At 34.6% G+C, this 18,798-nt stretch overlaps 1 protein-coding gene across 6 annotated transcripts in view; it reads right to left on the bottom strand.

The window, feature by feature from the left end:
- The window catches only part of SEPTIN7 (septin 7), a 101,554-nt gene that overhangs the window by 17,760 nt on the left and 64,996 nt on the right, over positions 1–18,798 (bottom strand). For all 6 annotated transcript variants that reach the window (XM_023183023.1, XM_023183024.1, XM_026447148.1 and 3 more), the window contains 6 exons: positions 15,356–15,456; positions 14,347–14,481; positions 8,113–8,230; positions 5,501–5,593; positions 4,093–4,189; positions 1,862–1,913 (listed from right to left, as the gene is read on the bottom strand). In XM_023183023.1, coding sequence (XP_023038791.1) covers positions 1,862–1,913; positions 4,093–4,189; positions 5,501–5,593; positions 8,113–8,230; positions 14,347–14,481; positions 15,356–15,456 — 596 coding nt within the window. The remainder of the gene's footprint in view (positions 1–1,861; positions 1,914–4,092; positions 4,190–5,500; positions 5,594–8,112; positions 8,231–14,346; positions 14,482–15,355; positions 15,457–18,798) is intronic.

Here is an 18,798-nt window from a genome sequence, read left to right as displayed (position 1 = left end):
CAGCCTGTGAACCTTTGAATATTCAAAGTAGCCTCTGGGCCGGGCAGGTGTGGTGGCTCACATCTGTAATCCCAGCACTGTGGGAGGCCAAGGCAGGAGGCTCACTTGAGGTCAGGAGTTTGAGACCAGCCTGGCCAACATAGTGAAACCCTGTCTCTACTAAAAATACAAAAATTAGCCAGGTGTGGTGGCACATGCCTGTAATCCCAGCTACTCAGGAGGTTGAAGCAGGAGAATTGCTTGAACCTGGGTGGAGGTTGCAGTGAGCAAAGATCGCGCCACTGCATTCCTGCCTGGGCAACACACTGAGAGTCCACCTCAACAAAGTAGTCTCTGACTCAGTACCTAGCTTTCCTCTCTACAGTGTTTTAGCTTTGTAGGCAATTATTGATTGTATACTTTTAAAATACATAAGAAAAAGTTATAGAATGCCACCATGTCAAGCACTGGGCAAGTACCATAGAAGATTTAAAAACAAGAGGAATGCAATGGTAATTAGTATTTATTAAACATTCTCTACTTATATACTGTCACAGCAGATTATATTATTAATACATATTCTTTTGAAGTCACACTATAAGAATGGAAGAGGAAGGGAATAGTTCATAATAGAGCCTCAAGTTTTGTATTCTCAAAACCCAGAGGATGACCTTCTCGTGCATTTGGTCTTCTTCACTAAGTGAGGCCTGGCAATCCCAACTGCTGAATCAACTCTACCATGTAGTTCCTACCAAGAACACCGGCTCCAACTGCTGAATCAACTCTATCATGTAGTTCCTACCAAGAACACCGGCTCCTTTGAAAATAAAGATCAATTACATGCCAATTTATTCAACTTCAAAATTCACTCTCATCTCTACTATATTTCTTGAGGTAGCAGTTTGACTCTCTTAAATTTTCCCCCTCACTTCTCACTTTGAGAATGACCTTGTTATTCCATGATTTCCAACTATTATCCATATTTATGTTACTACCTCTCTTTACACAGCTAAAGAGATTCTTCTGTTTTGGGAAAGTAGGGGTATGAAAATGAATGGATATCAACTTAAGACAGACACCTAAAACCGAAGGTTAAAGAAAGTATGTGGTAAAGGCGTAGAGAAGCAAGAGACAGAAGTGGGAAATGCAGAGTGTGGTAGGGAGAGGAAGGAATGTGTCTCAACATGAAAACACTGAGGATCATTTTGATGCCCCTTCTGTTCCTTGTATACTAACATCTCTAGTCCTATTACACTTTTTCTTCACGATTTCCTCTCTGCTGCTGCTTTTCTAATTCATTAATAAGAGATCCTCTTTATTAGTCCTGGTCCTCTAATCAGAATGGCCTCAATGTCTTGCTCCCATAGGCTTTCCTTCTCTTTCAGCAGGTGTGCAAGACACAATTTAGGGATTTCTTTTTCTCACCTGATGGGAAGATTGGTTTTGTTCACTGTGTTCCAGTACATAAAATGTGGCCTACTCACCAGCTATCAGGATGTGCACCTTTTAACATTCAAATTCTAGCTTTTGACTCAAAAACTGGCCTTCCCTTATATAGTTTTCACACGTTTTTCACATTAAGAAAAAAGAGCCTCTTCTATTTCACTTTCCATAGTTATTTCAGTAATAAACCTCAACACAAGTATAATGATAAAGTAAAGAGACTAATTTTCCTATGTATCCCTAGACAAATTATTTCGTAACTTGCTCATGACTTCAAAACCTTGGAGAAAGAATCATCTACATGTAGTGCTTACTTCATTGCTAGACTGAATATAGAAATTTAAATTAGCTACATTTATAGAAGGCAAAAAGCAAATCTGTCCAATTCTTACTTAGGGAAAGAAAATCTTAAGCTATTTCCATCATTGCTTGCACTTACCTTATCAACATATTTCTTAGGATTGTAAAATCACAATGTTCACCATTTTCAACTGTAAGAAAAAAATAGACCGCATATATTATATTTCCACTAAACCTAATCTTTTCAAAAAATATTTCACAGGAACTTGGGGCATAAAAACAAGGAGAGGAAATGCAAACAGATCAATTTTTTTGAGATTTAACACTAACATAGTACTAATGTAAGGGCATGACAGAGAAGTGTACTTTATTATTGTCTTATTGTAGTTTAATCCTCAGAAATAAATATGTAAATCTAACAAATCAGCTCTCCAGAAACAACTCTGAAATTCTGAAAGGGGAAATCGTGTATTTTCTTATTATTGGTATAAAATATACTTATTCTATAATACATTTAAAAAATTCACTGCGGTGAGTGAAGGGAGAATCACTTTAGAAAATATCTTAAGGTAACCAAAATGAAAAAGGGAGCCAAGAACTTTAAGGTTCTTTACTTTTATTTTTAAAGAATGTATCACAAATAGGAATATTACTTGGAAGTAGAGGGGTAAACTACAAGAGAGATGCAAATCAGTTTCTCTGGTGCATATTTTTAAGGAGTATGTAAGTTCTAAAGTCTCAGCTCAGGAATTGAAAGTTGTCTGGGCATGACAGAGAGAGCTGGGAACAAGGTACAGGGGTCACTAATGGGAAAACTGCCAATAAGGACAGTAACTTGAAACAATATCCTAAAAATTAAAGAACTGTTCAAAATAAACCAGGGGCAGTGGTGTGTGCTTATGGTGACATGATGTGGGAGGAGCATAACGTGGGAGGATCACTTTGAGCTCTGGAGTTCAAGGCCAGTTGGGCAACATAGCAAGACCTCGTCTCTTAAAAAAAAAACAAAGTTCAAAAATAATAGGAACAAACAGATACAACAATCATGTCTCAATTTTGGTTTGAGCTTACTGTAATACAGAAGATTAAATATCAGATTAAACCAACACAATAAACCTATTGTGAAGTCCAAGAGGAAGGACTTCTGAGGTTTGGTGTTATAACTAAGATTTTATTGGTATTTAAAACTCCTTACTTAACCCTTAATAATTTAAGATAGCAGGTTAAAAAACAAAACAAAAAACTCCTTACAAAACTAGTAAAGAGGATCTCTTATTAATGAAAATTTTTTTTACTCTAAATATGCGGTATCAAAAAGGGCAACTTTTGCACTGAGGAAAGATTGTGAAAGTTTTAACTGGGCTTACACATTTCTTCAATCGTTCTTGAGGGTCCATGACCATCTGACATTCTGATAAAAGTGACTGGCCTTCTCTCCAAAATGTTTGATTCCAGGAGGTTCATTAGATTCCCTGGGAGCAAACTTTGGGCCCCAGGTAAAGAACTCCTGAATTTTAGGTATGTTTTCAAATAAGAAAACAGAAATAATCTTAATGATGAGACAGGATGCCAGTGAGGGACAGCCAGGGAGGGGCAAGTTGAGTATCTCTTATTTTAAATGCTTGGGACCAGAAGTGTTTTGAATTTTTTTGGAATTTTGGAATATCTGTGTTATACTTACTGGTCGAGCATCCTTAATCCAAAAATCCAAAACTCAGAATGCTCCAGTGAGTGCTTCCTTTGAGCAGCATGTCAGTGCTCAAAACGTTTTAGATTTCTTTCTTTCTTTTTTTTTCCCTTTGAGACGGAGTTTCACTCTTGTTGCCCAGGCTGGAGTGCAATGGCATGTTCTCGGTTTACTGCAACCTCCGTCTCCTGGGTTCAAGTGATTCTCCTGCCTCAACCTCCCGAGTAGCTGGGATTACAGGCATGCCCACCATGTCTGGCTAATTTTTGTATTTTTAGTAGAGACGGGGTAGCTCTCTGTTGGTCAGGCTGGCCTAGAACTCCCGACCTCAGGTGATCCATTTGCCTCAGCATCCCAAAGTGCTGGGATTATAGGCGTGAGCCACCACACCCGGCCAACGTTTTAGATTTCCGAGCAATTCACATTTTGAATATTTTAAGAATGTTCAACCTATACTACAACTTTAGGACTGAACACATACTTGCCTGACTTAGTAGGATACAGGTTTGAAAAATATCAGCATATTTAAGAGGAAAATGAGACTGCAAGAACCTGAAATCAGCACTATCCTTGAAAATCTAGACTATATCAATACATATGGATATTGTACTACTTACTATAAATACAAATTTTTAATCAGTTTTGAGATCTTACAGAAAGTCATTCACTGAAGAAAATCTTACCTTCAGCAACACCCCAAGGATACTGCCTTCCTCTGACCCTTTTGCCATTAACTTCAATGATAGTATTACTACCTACCACAGCAAGAGGTAAACGGTCCTATAAAACAAAGTATTCTTGTTCAAATACATCTCTGTAGTCCTCACAAATTCAGGAATAAAAAAAGTTACATTACTCAACAGATTAGCCAAAAAAAAAATTACTTTTGATAGTTTCCGTATTAGTTTTTAAGGCCATTTAACAAATATTTAGTAAACTGCCATCACATGGTATTACCACCAAGGTAAACAATAAATAAAATTAAATTTTCTCTTTAATGTTAAGAATATTCAAGCATATACTTGGTCAAATTATTTACTAAAAATCACCACAGAAAGTTGTTCCACACTTGGGGGGATAAAAGGTAAAAAATACATTGGCATTTGTGGAAAAAAAAGTGGGCTAATGACTAGCCTGCATACTTGATCACAAACCAACTACAACAGTACCTTAAAGCAGGTAATAGTCTATTTGCTAAGCTCTAACTTTGGAACTTCAAATCCTGGTGACTGGATTTGTATTCATCCATGTACAGCCCTTCACAATTCTGTGGCTCCTGGAAATATCTAAGCAGCTATTTTATACAACTGCAGAAATTCTTCACTGGCGATGTATAAAAATTTCATCATTCCAAGATATTTGCCTACATAATGTCTTCATTCAGTATACCATTTTTAGGGCCAAACTATGTAGAAAATCATGAGATAAAATACAGAAAACATGTTGATGTTACTTTTTGGTGGGTTTTTATTATTTTTAATTGAAACATAATTGTACATATTTGTGGGGTACAGTATGGTATTCTGATACCTGTATACAAATATGTAATGACTGAATCAAGGTAATTAGCATATTTGTCAACACAAACTTATTTTTCTGTATTGGGAACATTCTTAATCCTCTCTTCTAGCTATCTGAAAATATAGACTAAATTATTGTTAACTATAGTCACCTTACAATGCTACAGAACGCTAGAACTTATTTCTCCTATCTAGCTGTAACTTTGGTTGGCTTTTATAGAGACAAAATAAATACATTTTTGTCTGGCAATTAAAACATAAAAGAATGAATTCTCTCTTTTCTCATCACTTGTTTAAGAGGGAAAAAAATTACATAATATGAAAGCCACTTAATTAAAAACAATTTGAAATAAGGATTGTGTTATTCGCCTCAGTAGTTTATACAATTCCTTATTAGATATACTAGCTAATCTTCAAAGTTAACTATAAAGTTGAATTCAAAATTAAATCTCCCTAGGCATTTTGTAAGCCAACTACTTAAAACACTGATACTTTTGATCTTTCCTGCGGACGCTGTAGTATGTTTTTAAGGCCTCAGATTACTTTAGTGTATGTACAGCGATGAACCTACCTTTATCTTTTTAACAAGTTTATTTTCTTCTTCATCATCTGTTTCTGGAAATTCATATATTTTAATTTTATGTTCTTGGATTTCTTTCATTATCTAAAATGGAAGAAGTAGTCAGCAAAAGAGCACCATACATAATTAGTACGTTAGTCTTATGTTTATTACATGCTTCTTAGATTCCTATAAGGGTCCTTGGTTCCAGATCCTTTACTGTTTTTAATGATGCAAAGTTGTAATCTAAAATTAAAGTACTATGCTAGTCTTTTTTTTTTTTTTCACTGTAAAGTTGATATATAAACACCAAATCCAATTACTTCAGAAGTGTTAAAGTCATATAGCTATCATATCAAAAGAGTTCCAAAAAAGACGTAAAACTCCAGACAGGGATTTCTCTGATTGATTTCCATAGTAATGACCTTAGGTCATTTATTTACAATGACTGAGATTCTTCCTTTAGATACAAACTCCCAAGTATCTTATTTAGTTGAATAAACAGGGCTAAACTCACCTAAAATTTTTAGTAGAATCTGGCAAAAGTAAGGTAAAACTAAGTATAGCATTGCTCCCTGCACATTCATCAGAAAAATCCTTGCATGTACATGTATATACACACAAACTGAGGAGCAACAGGTATAAGATTAGGGAAGGACACAGGGAGAAAACACACCTTAGAAATTAAGAAGCTCAAGAATTAATAAGGAGAATGAAGAAAACTAAAGAAGACAACTTATTAATAACATCAGTCAAATTAAATTATCATGTCCAAAATCACTCCAAATTCTAAACAGAATACAGACATCCAAATAATTTTCAACTACCTATCCTTATTTGAACCCATAACAAACCAATGGCTAATATACCTAAACCTATCTTCCCTACCTATACTTATATTTTGGTGCAATTTTCATGGCAAAGGTTCCCAGCAGCTATAAAAGGACCCTGAACAAACTGTGTTACATGGTTACTACACTAGACAGAAGTAAACAGAAGTAAAATTGTCACTGAAAGAAAATAAGACCACACATCTTTTACAATTAGGGTATGTACCTAAATTTAAAAAAAAAGAATAAATGAAGAATTGCAAATACATGATGAAGAGAAAAACGAATAATAGTAGCTAGCACTAAAAGCAGTGGTTTTAGTCAGAGGTTGTATATTAAAATGACCTGAGTACAACCACCAGAATGTGACCAATTTGAAAGAAGAGGTCACTTCATATTCATCTTTTTTATCAGTAAAAATCCAAATCGAAATACATAATAAACGAAGAGAAATGCATTATATAATAGTATTTGAAACTTAGAAATAGCACATTACAAAATAAAAATAGGAATGGGTAAATGTAAAACAGAAAAATATTAGATATAGTAAAAACAATGTACTAAAACTTTCTGAAAATTAGTATGAATTTAGCAGAACTTCAAAGCAAATTTTAACAGGCTTTTTATAACAGGTTTCAAGGTATTCTGAAATTCATATTGAAAAAGGTGAAAAACAAAATATTTTGTTACAATAGGACTATAGGGACAATAGAGATAATTACAATCTATTTTTAAACATTATACAAAGTTGCTGTGGTTTAAACAATATACTACTGGCCAAAAAATAAAGACTACTGCAATAGAGAAAGGTTCCAGAATTGACCCTATATTTCATAAAATGTAATTATATAATGAACCAGACACAATTAAATTAGAAATGTGTGACTGTGTAACTCAGTATTATTGAGACAACTAGACATGAGTCTAGAAAAACAGTTTAGTGGTCTTCCAGCTAGCTTATACAGCATGAGACTCTTAATCTTAGGGTCACAGGTTTGAACAATAACTTAAACTACCCATAAAGTGCACTGAAAACAAAATTGGGACATAAGCAGCAAAAGAGAAAATAGAAAAAATATTGTGAAAATGAGAGAGAACTAAATACTCAGAATAAAAAGAACCCATATCAATAAATACGGGTAATACCAAGTACTACTGGTCAAAAGACAAAGGATTTGAACAGATGTTTACAAAAAGGGGGAAAAACCAGCTTTGTTTTTAAAATGTTCAGCCTTTCTGGAAAGTAAAAGGAAAAGACAAAGAAATGATTAGGTACCACTTCATTCCAAAAAAGTTTTCAAAATAAAAATAACAATGCTGGCAAAGTCACAGTGAACCAGATGTAGACTTTATTAAACAAATTTGTTTTATTGGGAAAGCACCATGACAAAATGGGGAGTGGGGAGATAAAGACCCATAAAAACAATCATAGCCTTTGAAAGAATAATCCTCTTCCTGGGAATTCATTCTAAGAAAATAATTCGAGGAGAGGGGAAGGGAGGAGAGGGGAGGGGAACGGAGGGGAGCAGAGGGGACGGGAGGGGAGAGGAGAGAATAATTCTGAAGAGTATGGGGAGAAATTGTCTGTGTGGGGGTATTATTAAAGAACACTTAAAACAGTCATATTTAAAAACTGACAAAGGCAGAAGATTCAAGAGTTATTTTTAATACAGTATAAAAGACAATACAGTAAAGCAGTAAGAGGAATGGATTGCAATATATTATACTAAAAATCGTAAAAACTGCAAATTATGAGAATGGTGAAAGAAACCTGGGTTACCACATCCTGCTCACCTGTTTTTTAAACTGTTGGCATTCCTCTGGTGTGAGTGTGTCTGCTTTGGCAATAAGTGGGATGATATTCACTTTTTCATGCAAACGCTTCATAAACTCAATATCCAATGGTTTAAGTCTGAAATATACAGTATTTAATATGACTGAATTCATCAGTTTGGGAGAACAAGATTCTTCACATCCCCAGTGCTAGTTAAATACAATGTAACTACTTTACTTACTTATCAGAAACACTCTGAAGATGTATTAGGCCAGCAAAAGTTAGGTAGAACAGGACTTCAAGAAGCATTGGAGTGGCTAAGGCTTTGACTCCTGCCCTTGAATCCTGGTCACAGGGTTTTGGCCCTAAAGAGGAATTGGAAAAACCAGAAAGGCTCCTAATAGAATTTCCTAGAATTATCTCTATATTTATTACTCAAAATTTACAAGGTTTTAAAATTTTATTTTTTTATTTAATTTTTTAAGACGGGGTCTCACGCTGTTGCTCTGGGTGGAGTGCAGTGGTGTAATCTCAGCTCACTGCAACCCACCTCCCAGGCTCAGGAGATCCTCCCACCTCAGCCTCCTAAGTAGCTGGGACTACAGGTGCACACCACCATGCCCGACTAATTTTTGTATTTTTTGTAGACACAAGGTCTCGCCAGGTTGCCCAGGCTGGAGGATTTTTTAAAAATGAAAAATGGCAGCCCTCTTTCAACTCCACATTCATTTCTTGCTACCAACTATCATTCTCTGACAAGATGCTCACAAGATAATCTTCAACATCCCTTTTATTCATTACAATCTGGCTGCTACCTCCAGTTTGCCTCCGTACTTTCAAGAAGGTGACTAAATACTTCTATCATGGTGCTTACCATTACTTATTCTCTCACAAGCTCTTCTTCCTTATGATACTTTTCAGGATCCTCTTAGTAAGCTAGTCCTTTAAGAGGTACATTCTTTAGAATTTCATACCAGGCTTTCTCTTCTTACTCTATATTCAGTACAATTATTATGACTACAATAGATTTCAATTATCTTCAATTGGTCAACTGACTTCCAAATCTTCATATACAGCTCATATCTCACCGTTAAGTTCCAGATTTGTGTTTACCCAGTGGATATGATACGTGGGTGGTTCCATGGGCTCCTTAAAAATCAAAAGCTCATCTGAACCCCCATTTTCCCTCTTCTATGCTTCCTATCTCAGTGAATGGCACTACAATCTTCCCAATTACTCAAGTGTGAAACCTAGGATTCCTCCCCTCCTCTAATCCTATTCCCATATATATAGTATGTGTATAGACATGTGTATGTGTGTGCGTGTGTGTGTGTGTGATGTATGTATGTATGTATGTACGTATGTATGTATGTATGTACGTATATCTCCATTTCCATTACTTTAGGCCACCAAGACCTTTGGAATGAGTAACTATACTACAAACCATCCATACTGAAGTCAGAGTGGTCTTTCTAAACCCATATCTTACTGAGTTATGACCTGACCAAAAATCTTATTAAAGGCCAGATGTCTTAACTAGAATGGCCTACAAAGCTTGTGAAGACATAGACTCTCAAGCTAACCTCAACTCTTAGCATGCCTGGCCTTTCTTTTGCCTCCTACTTCCAATGTGGCAGCGTTTTTGAATTTCTTACAATTCCTTGAAAGCACCATACTTTGACATCTGGCCACAGGCTACTACCTTGGCTGGAACACCCTCCATTCTCATCCTTCTTCTCCTTGGCCTGGCTAATTCCTATTCATCCTTTAGGACACTGGCTTACCCAATTTCCACTGGGAATCCTTCTCTAACCTAAGACTAGGCATATTTCTATGTGGTCACAACATTTAATATGCTGTCCAGTAACTGCCTGCCTGCATACAGATGGTTCCTCACCATGGTTCCACTTAACAATTTTTCAACTTTCTGATAGTGTGCAAGCAATACACATAGAATAGAAACCATACAACCATTGTTTTTTTCACTGTCAGTACAGTATTCAATAAATTACATGAGATATTCAACACATTATTACAAAATAGGTTTTATGTTAGATGATTTTGCCCAAATGTAGGCTACACTATAATGTTTAGTAGGCAAGATGTATTAAACGTATCTTGAACTTATGATGGGTTTATGTTACCCTGTCCCAAGTCGAGGAGCATCAGTATTTGTTTCTCCTGTCTTCTCACTGAAATACCCTCTACAGTGAGGGCCTTATCTCAATTCATCTGTATCCTCAGCACCCAGCAGGGTATCTAACACTTGAGAAGGTGCCCAAATATTTGTTGACAAAAAAAGTAAGCCGCTGTGATTTTCCTTATGTCCTTTAGTAATTCTAAATGCAAACCAAAGTCCTCAAATCTAGAATATACTGTGGACTAAAATTCAATGTTTCACAAGAATAAATGATGATACTAGAAACATTTTGCAAAGGACTACCATTCTAAAGTGGTATTGCTTAACTTTTATAAAAACATGAGAAAAATGAAATAAAGGTCTCATTCTGTTAATAATTTTATAAACTAATACTGACTAATAATTGAATTGACTGACATTTTAAAATGAAGAAGGAGAAACATATATTAAAATTGGGGGGATTAGGGCCCTAAGACTAATAAGATAGTCCAGTCCTTTTACTAACAAAGATTACTGTATATACTTTACTGTGGTAGTAAGGCTGAGAGGCAGAAAAACAGAGACAGTGAGGGGGAGAAAGCAAACATGGAGAATTAAGATAGCTGCCTCCTATTCTAATTCTCCTTGTCTTAAATCGCCTGAAAATTGACACTGGCATTCAGAGAATAGGGAACACAATGAAAAAAGTGTGTAGATGGAATAACACTGTTTATATTATCTGTAAACTGTGTTCTTGCCTCACTAGTGTTAACTAAAAGAACCTATCCATTTTCATTTATGTTTTTGACAGGGTCTTGCTCTGTCACTCAGGCTGGAGTGCAGTGGTGCAGTCATAGCTCACCAGAGCCTCACTTCCACTTTGACTCCTGAGTAGCTAGGACTACATGAGTCCACCCCCATGCCCAACTAATTTTTTGTTTGTTTGTTTGTTTTTTAGTTTCATTCTTATTGCCCAGTCTGGAGTACAGTGGCACAATCTTGGCTCACTGCAACCTTCATGTCCCGGATTCAAGCAATTCTCCTGCCTCAGCCTCCTAAGTAGCTGGGATTACAGGCATCCACCACCAAGCCTGGCTAATTTTTGTATTTTTAGTAGAGACGAAGTTTCACCATGTTGGCCAGGCCGGTCTTGAACTCCTGACCTCAGGTGATCCACCTGCCTCAGCCTCTCAAAGTGCTAGGATTACAGGCGTGAGTCACTGTGCCCAGCCCCAACTAATTTTTTAATTTTTTGTAGAGATGGGATCTCACTACGTTGCCTAGTCTGTGGCCTCAAGCAATCCTACTGCCTTGGTCCCCAAAGTGCTGGGATTACAGGTGTAAGCCACTGCATCTGGCCTGAACTTATCCATTTTTTAAAAAAATTTAAGTTTTGCTTATTTTCATTAATCATTACATAAAACACTAAATATAAATGCCATGAAATATTCAATCTCAGATTTCTAAATTGTTATGGTTTTTCAATTTATACTCATGACAAATTTAAATTGCCACTACCTTATTAAGCTGTTATGTCAGATACAAGCCTGCTTATTAATTCAGTGACAAAAAAGCAGAGTTCAGTTAATCTAAAATTTTAATAAATCTTAAGGGCGTTCAATATAAAGTATTAAAATCCACATAAAAAGATTTTATACTTAAACACAAAACAATGCTTGCTGAATATTTATTATAATATCCCAACTTTCAGAGAGAAAGATATTTAAAAATAAACATGACAAGGAAATTAGGGAAGTCAACTTCTTAAATATAACCAAAGGGTTAAAGAACATTTAAGTCAGTTTAAAAATTAAACTTTAGGGAAAAAAGTAAACCTTGTAAAAGTCCCATTAAATTTCAGAAGCCTACAAAATGTCAGCAACAGAAAACATTTAGTTCACATGTATATTACATTCTGGTTGAATTTTTTCCTCTGTCCATTTAGTTTTATATTGGCTGGTCTTTTCACCAACAAATTTAGTTTTCTAATCTTGTTTTTAAGCAGTAGAAAATCTTTTATCATTTCTAGAAGATAAGCTCATACTAAAGAGAAAAGACTATTTAACCTCAAAGTCTACAGCATAATAAACAACTACAGGGCAAATGACAAATTTTTTTGTATGTCTGTATGTCTGTATGTATGTATAAGAGAAAAAAAATCCTTCTGTATAAAACTCACTGGATGACATCAATTTTTCTAAAAGTGGTAATCAAAGCTAGAAGGATAAAACACCATTTTAAAATTCATGTTCCAAGTCAGTTTTTTATTTTAATAACAATTACAAAATACTGAACAATGCACATGAGGCAATAATAGCTGAAATCATAAATTAGTCACGCATGCAGTTCATACTTGGTAGAGGGAGGTAGGAGGCACTGAAAGTACACTGTTGGACCAATTTATAATTACTCTAAAAACAAATCCCTCTAAAAAGGGAACCTAGGGACTACCCAGACAAGATGGAAAGGCTCTGATTCATCTATTAGAGTGCATGGAATTTCAGTCTGTAGTGAGCAGGATATCTGGAACTCTATACATAAAATTCCATGTCATATTCCTTCACTTCTACAATATCATGTACCATGGGAAAAACTTTGCTCCATTTCTAAAAATAAACTGAGAAATTGTTCAAAGGTATATTTTTATATATATAAGAAATAGCAATTTTAAACATCTTACTCCTTGTGACAAGAAACGGCACAAAGCCACTACATATCATTTGAATATAAAAATGTATTCTTTTTAAAAAGCTCTCATTTCCCATGCAATTTTAAGAAATAAAATTTTCCCCAAGGGGATGGGAGGAATGTGATTTCATGAGAATTACTCAACTTGGACAGAGTCCAGAAGATCTAAAATAATAAAATTGGTTATAAGCTGACAAATTTTATTGACTTAACTGCAGGTTAAGATTTCACTCTGCTGGCTTACAGGAAAAGGCCCTGACATGTTAAACGAGAATTATTTAAAAATATAAATTCAAGTAGCTACACAAATACTCATAAAAGGTTATACGGTGAATTGTATTTTTGAGATTACTTTTTTTTGAGCCTTTTAAGTCAAAAAGTCAGTTTAGTGATTTAATATGTAAACTGACAACACTGTAAAAGAATATTAGACATAAAAGAAGAAACATTTTTACCCCACTGCAATCTGACAGTGCAAAAATATAAGTATGTAATTAAGGCTCCCTTATCCATCGAGAGTGATAATGGGCACTGACCTATCTTTAAAAAAATGAAAGAGAACAAGAAGCCAAAAATAGAAGAGAAAGGTATACTTGAAAGAATTGGTTTACACTACTGTAATGTGAGTGTTAGATAACTTAACACTATTTAGCCTGATGCTACTACAGTTCTTTTGGTGAAGAGATGGTGGAGTTACAATCATCAGGTGGCTGAATTATATATGCTGAGTTACTTATCCAAAGGAAAAGACTGAGGAAGAATAACTGGAAAAATCTGCAGTTGTCAACGACACATATATGTACTCAAAACGACAGGGCAAGTACAAAGAACAAAAAAGGGAGTACAGGCTAACTATAACAAACAGAACAAGCAGATCAGGTTAAAGTCTAGATTCTTAGGTCTTAAATCCTAATAAACAAAAGCTTAGTAATAACAATATGATACCTAAACAACATGTCTATGACAGTTAAAGTGAAACAGAAGTCAAATAGATTTATTGTAGAAAGAAATGGCACAAGAAAACACTGGCATGCAAGTGTTTTTGATAACCATCTCTTATGAGACTTATAATAAATAGCATCTTTGGATTTATTCTGAATATGTCTAACTGGTATAGCTGCTTCTCTTTATTGGTAGTTCAATGAGTAGCAGAGTGGGTAACATGAAAGCTGAATTTGCCACATTGAGACCTCAAACCATGATGGCAACACTTTATTTCCATGAAGAAGGGAAAATCCTTATGAATGAAGAACTAAGCAGTAAAATTACTGTTAGCTTATATAGGATTTAAAAAGGCTTTCAACTAAGACATTTCTACATGAAATTTAGTACTTCATAATGGGTATAATTGTATGTACTTCACAAACTTAAAGATTACTAAAATATGCACATAAAGGTAACAGTAAGCAACAACAAAAAAAGGAATTAGAAGTATCAAGGTACTGACCCATGTCCTGAAGGAGCAATGAAGTATAAACAACATTGCACCCTGTTATCAGGCATCTGACGTCTGTTCACTCGTGATTCTGCATTTAAGTAGTCCTCAAATTTACTATCAATGTAGTCGATAACAGGCTGCCAGCTATAGAATGCAAATAAACAAACAAGTTGCAATTCTACATATGAATTAACTGATGATTGTTAAAGGACAATAATCAGTATTTTCAAATGGGCAAAATGAATTTACCAGTAGAAGGTATGACAAGTTATTCCATATAAAGATTCAAAAATATAAATTATGTTGAATAAATCTTTATTATTTTAAAACTTTCCAAATGAAAGAAAATAAACTATTTATTGTCAAAACACAGCTAAATTATTAGCATATTTTTGCACTAATAAGTGTATTAATAACACACTTCATAATATGAAAACAATTACATTCAGTTTTAAATTTCAAATGAGATTACTTTAAATAATAAAAAAAATTCATGATGAACTTACGAGTTTTAAGAGTTGACAGAAAATTACCTCAAAAACAATGTGAATTCAAACAAAAATAAAAGTATTATTTATAAAATACTAAGATAAGTACTTCAGACTAAAATTTCATAGTTGTTTTCTTCACTTAGGACTTACAGAAAAACTGAAGGTCTAAATATCAGGTTTAAATTAGGATTGAGATAGAATTTATACAAATGGATAAAATTAAAGCAAAACAGTTTTAAATTTCTTACAATAATGAGAATTCTATTTAGCTATGTTATTTCATAATATGTCTTAAAAACAATTTTATGATAGGTATTATCTCCATTTTATAGAAAAGTAAATGGGTTCAAAGAAGTTAAACAACTTTGTCAGGTAAGTGGCAAAGTTGGTATACAAACCCAAGTCATGTCACTTGACGTTTGGTGACCTTTGCTAAGATGAGAAGTTTTAAAATGTTAAGAAGAAAAAGTTTAACCACCCTAGTACCCCAAATGCACTGCAAAGTTGTGAGGACAAACCCTTCTTACCAATTACTATTATCCACTGCATCTCCAAATCCTGGGGTATCAACTATTGTGAGCAGCAACTGAACACCACCTTCTTTGATTAAAACTTTAGATTGTTCCACCTATAAGAGTAATTGGTGCAGACGTTAATATCATACATTACACCAGTGATTTCCTACAAGGGGTGACGGTAGGGACGTTCGAGTTTATCAAAACCAACTGGGAAACTGTTAGAAAGACTGAATCTACCTACTCCCACATTTTATTTAGAATCAATGATGGTGGGCATTGGAAATCCACATTATTTGAAAGAAAAGCATACATACAAATAGTGTGCCAATCTCTAGGCAAATTCATACTGGGTTTATAACTCATACTTGGTATAAAGAAAGACAGAAGAACTGATAAAACAGTGATCACCACTAAAGACATGTAATGCTTATATAAACTTAAATATGCATCTAATAACACAAATAAGCAGTTTGAGTGATTTAGTAATTCACAGAGTTCAAACGTAATTAATCAGGGAAGAACATCTAATCTATCATTTACAGTAAAAGTGTTCCTGGACTATTCTCTATCATGTTTGGCCCCAACCACTCACTCAAATGAACTTACTATCATTCCTTAATCTTTCTCAGCATGAATGTAGTTACCCTTGTATCTATGTTATGGCTAGGATCCAATCCTCTTCTCAAATGTGATACTCCACATTCTAGACAATGTAATCAGCAAAAGTCCAGACAGTTTAAAAAAAAAAAAAATAGTGTATTCTGGTAGGGTGAAACCTTACTATTGGACTTAAATGATAACAACAGTTCCTGGAACAATTCAAGATATTCTGTAACCTCAAGCTCTGTATCAGAAGATATATTATTCATCCTGGGCATATGCTGCTGTTAAATGCAAAGTATCAGTTTTCAGGAGCCCAAGATAAAGCAAACACGGATTCAAATGAAAAGGGAATAATTCCTCCAGAAAAAGATAGGCTTTCTCCTGATACACATTTATATCAAGTCCTTAGTAAGGCTAGAGGCTCCAAGTATGCTGATAAGCTAATTTAAAAGACAAAAAGTTTGGAACACTTTTAGAGATAGCCTATTTCATTTTGGCATGTATTATAGATGCTATGTGATGCATGAAGAGACTAACATGTGGAGACTAAGATTGCTGAGCAAGAAAAGTCTGCAGCCACACAATCCAGTAACACTTTCTGAGATGATGGAATTGTGTATCCACACTGCATCTCCAAATTCTGGGGTATCAACTATTGTGAGCAGCAACTGAACAACACCTTCCACTTGTCCATGTGGCTACTTAGTCCAATGAGGAGCTGATATTTAATTTTATTTACTTTGAATTAACTTAAATAGCCACATGTGGCTAGTGACTAACTAGTACACAGCAGAGGTCTACAGCAATCAAGAATTTTCTGTTAAAAGAATTTTATTATCAGGGATAAAACTTATTAAAACTGAAAAAAATTGCCTGAAATGTGGACGTGCATGACTTATCTTTTAGAGAAATGAGATGCCAAAGTCTGATCTTTTAGATTAATGTTCTTTAAACTGCTTTGATCCTGATATAAACTATCAGTGAAAATTTTGCAGATCCAAAAGATATTTACCCACCAAATATACACTATTGGCAATCTGAATATTACTAATATGTATTATCATTTATCTGTAGATTAAAAAAGTAAACATCAATAAGAGTTGTAGTATTTTCTGATCATCCTCAGTATCAATGACTGATGCACATCATTTAGGAGATCACTGTTACATACCACACAACTAAGATAACATGTCTATTATCAGGTTACCCTAATAACATGAGGGAGGCAAACTAACTCAGAGAAAACAATCAGATTCATCTGTGTGAGATCATGGGAACCAAAGGAAAACATTTTTTTTTTAGTCAGGGTCTCACTCTGTTGCTCAGGCTGGAGTGCATGGCACATCATAGCTTACTGCGGCCTCACTCCTGGGTTCAAGCGATCTTCCCATTTCAGCCTCCCAAAGTGCTGGGCCAAAAAACATTTTTAATGGTATCATCTCATCTGGTTTAAGAGGTTTACATTTTATCTGGTGATCTTCTAGTCAAAGGACAACCCAGTCAAACCTAACATCTCAATATCTTGAATTCACCTCCATCTCCTTTATAAAGACAGATCATTTATTCATGATAACTGTGGCTGAAGCAGAAATATCCAAAGTAATCATACCACTCCTTTACCTACTTACTCCTTTAAATAATATAGTACTATATACTAGAAAGTGATACAACAATATAGTTAATCTACATGAATCATCTCCCAATTTTACTTCAAACTATTTCTGGTTCCTTTACTACCAAACGAAGCTCATTCTACCTTCAGTAATATGCTGTATACCAATTACACATTTTAACAGCTTAAATTTTAAGATATTTTCCTGTTAAAAAAAAATCAGTTCAACAACTTACTTGCTAAGACAAATGAAGATCTGTATTTTATACACTTTAAGGAATGTTTATAAAGCTTCTTTTCTTCTCTGGCCTATGAAATTCTGTGTATCCATACATGGTCAAATACAAAGAAGTCAGTGACATATGGAAAAGATCCAGAAAACATCACTGTAAACTAGTGCCATTCACAGGATCCAACTGTATCCTATCATCTGGTATTACAAGTATTCTCATGGGATCCATGGAAAACAAATTAGTTCAAGTCCAAGAATTTCAAACTTTTCTTAACAAATCTATTCCAAATGGTCACTTTCCCATGCACTTTCCTTAAGCAGGTCACATCAACATATTTTATGGCATCACTCAGGGTTCTCTAAGATTAGCTGCATAATTTAGTACCAAAAGAACAAATCAAGGGCATTTTCAACTGTTTTTCCCTGAAAAATAATAAAACTAAAGCTATCGCCTACGTATCATCTATGTATAATTAATCTACTGAGACCTCTTTTGGCATTCGAGATTCCAGAAATCCAAGGTACTCATTTTCTAATACTGACTGTATACAGTATACAAGAGTTTCAGTATACTGAGTTTTCAGTTTTACAATCTGAGGAAAAAAAGTCAAACAATGTTGATTATACAGCTTCATATAAACTAATTTTTTCTAACTTAATGTTTACATGCCACTTATTAAGGTAAATAAAAAATGTTACTTAATTAAGAACATAACATTTTGAAGAGAGAGTTAAAATTTTCTGTCAAGAGCTTACCTCTACCTACACTTGCTCAAGAGGTAGCATTACAGCCAAAACTCTGAAGAGATCTGAATGGCCTGAAATACACCACTTAGCTCAAACACAAAAGCTATTTTGCTTATTTATTGACTCAAAAGACAAATATCATCTTAATAGTGTTCCAAAAGACAAAATATCATCTTAATCGTGTTCCACAAGAAAGTGAAAGAGGAAGCGACCAATAGTAGAACAGTTATCCCTAAAGAATACTTCCATCTCATCAAG

Source organism: Piliocolobus tephrosceles, chromosome 8, assembly GCF_002776525.5.
Source record: "Piliocolobus tephrosceles isolate RC106 chromosome 8, ASM277652v3, whole genome shotgun sequence".
Taxonomy (NCBI): Eukaryota; Metazoa; Chordata; class Mammalia; order Primates; family Cercopithecidae; genus Piliocolobus; species Piliocolobus tephrosceles.
Note: the sequence above shows the minus strand (reverse complement) of the source record. Positions and strands in the feature narration are given on the sequence as shown.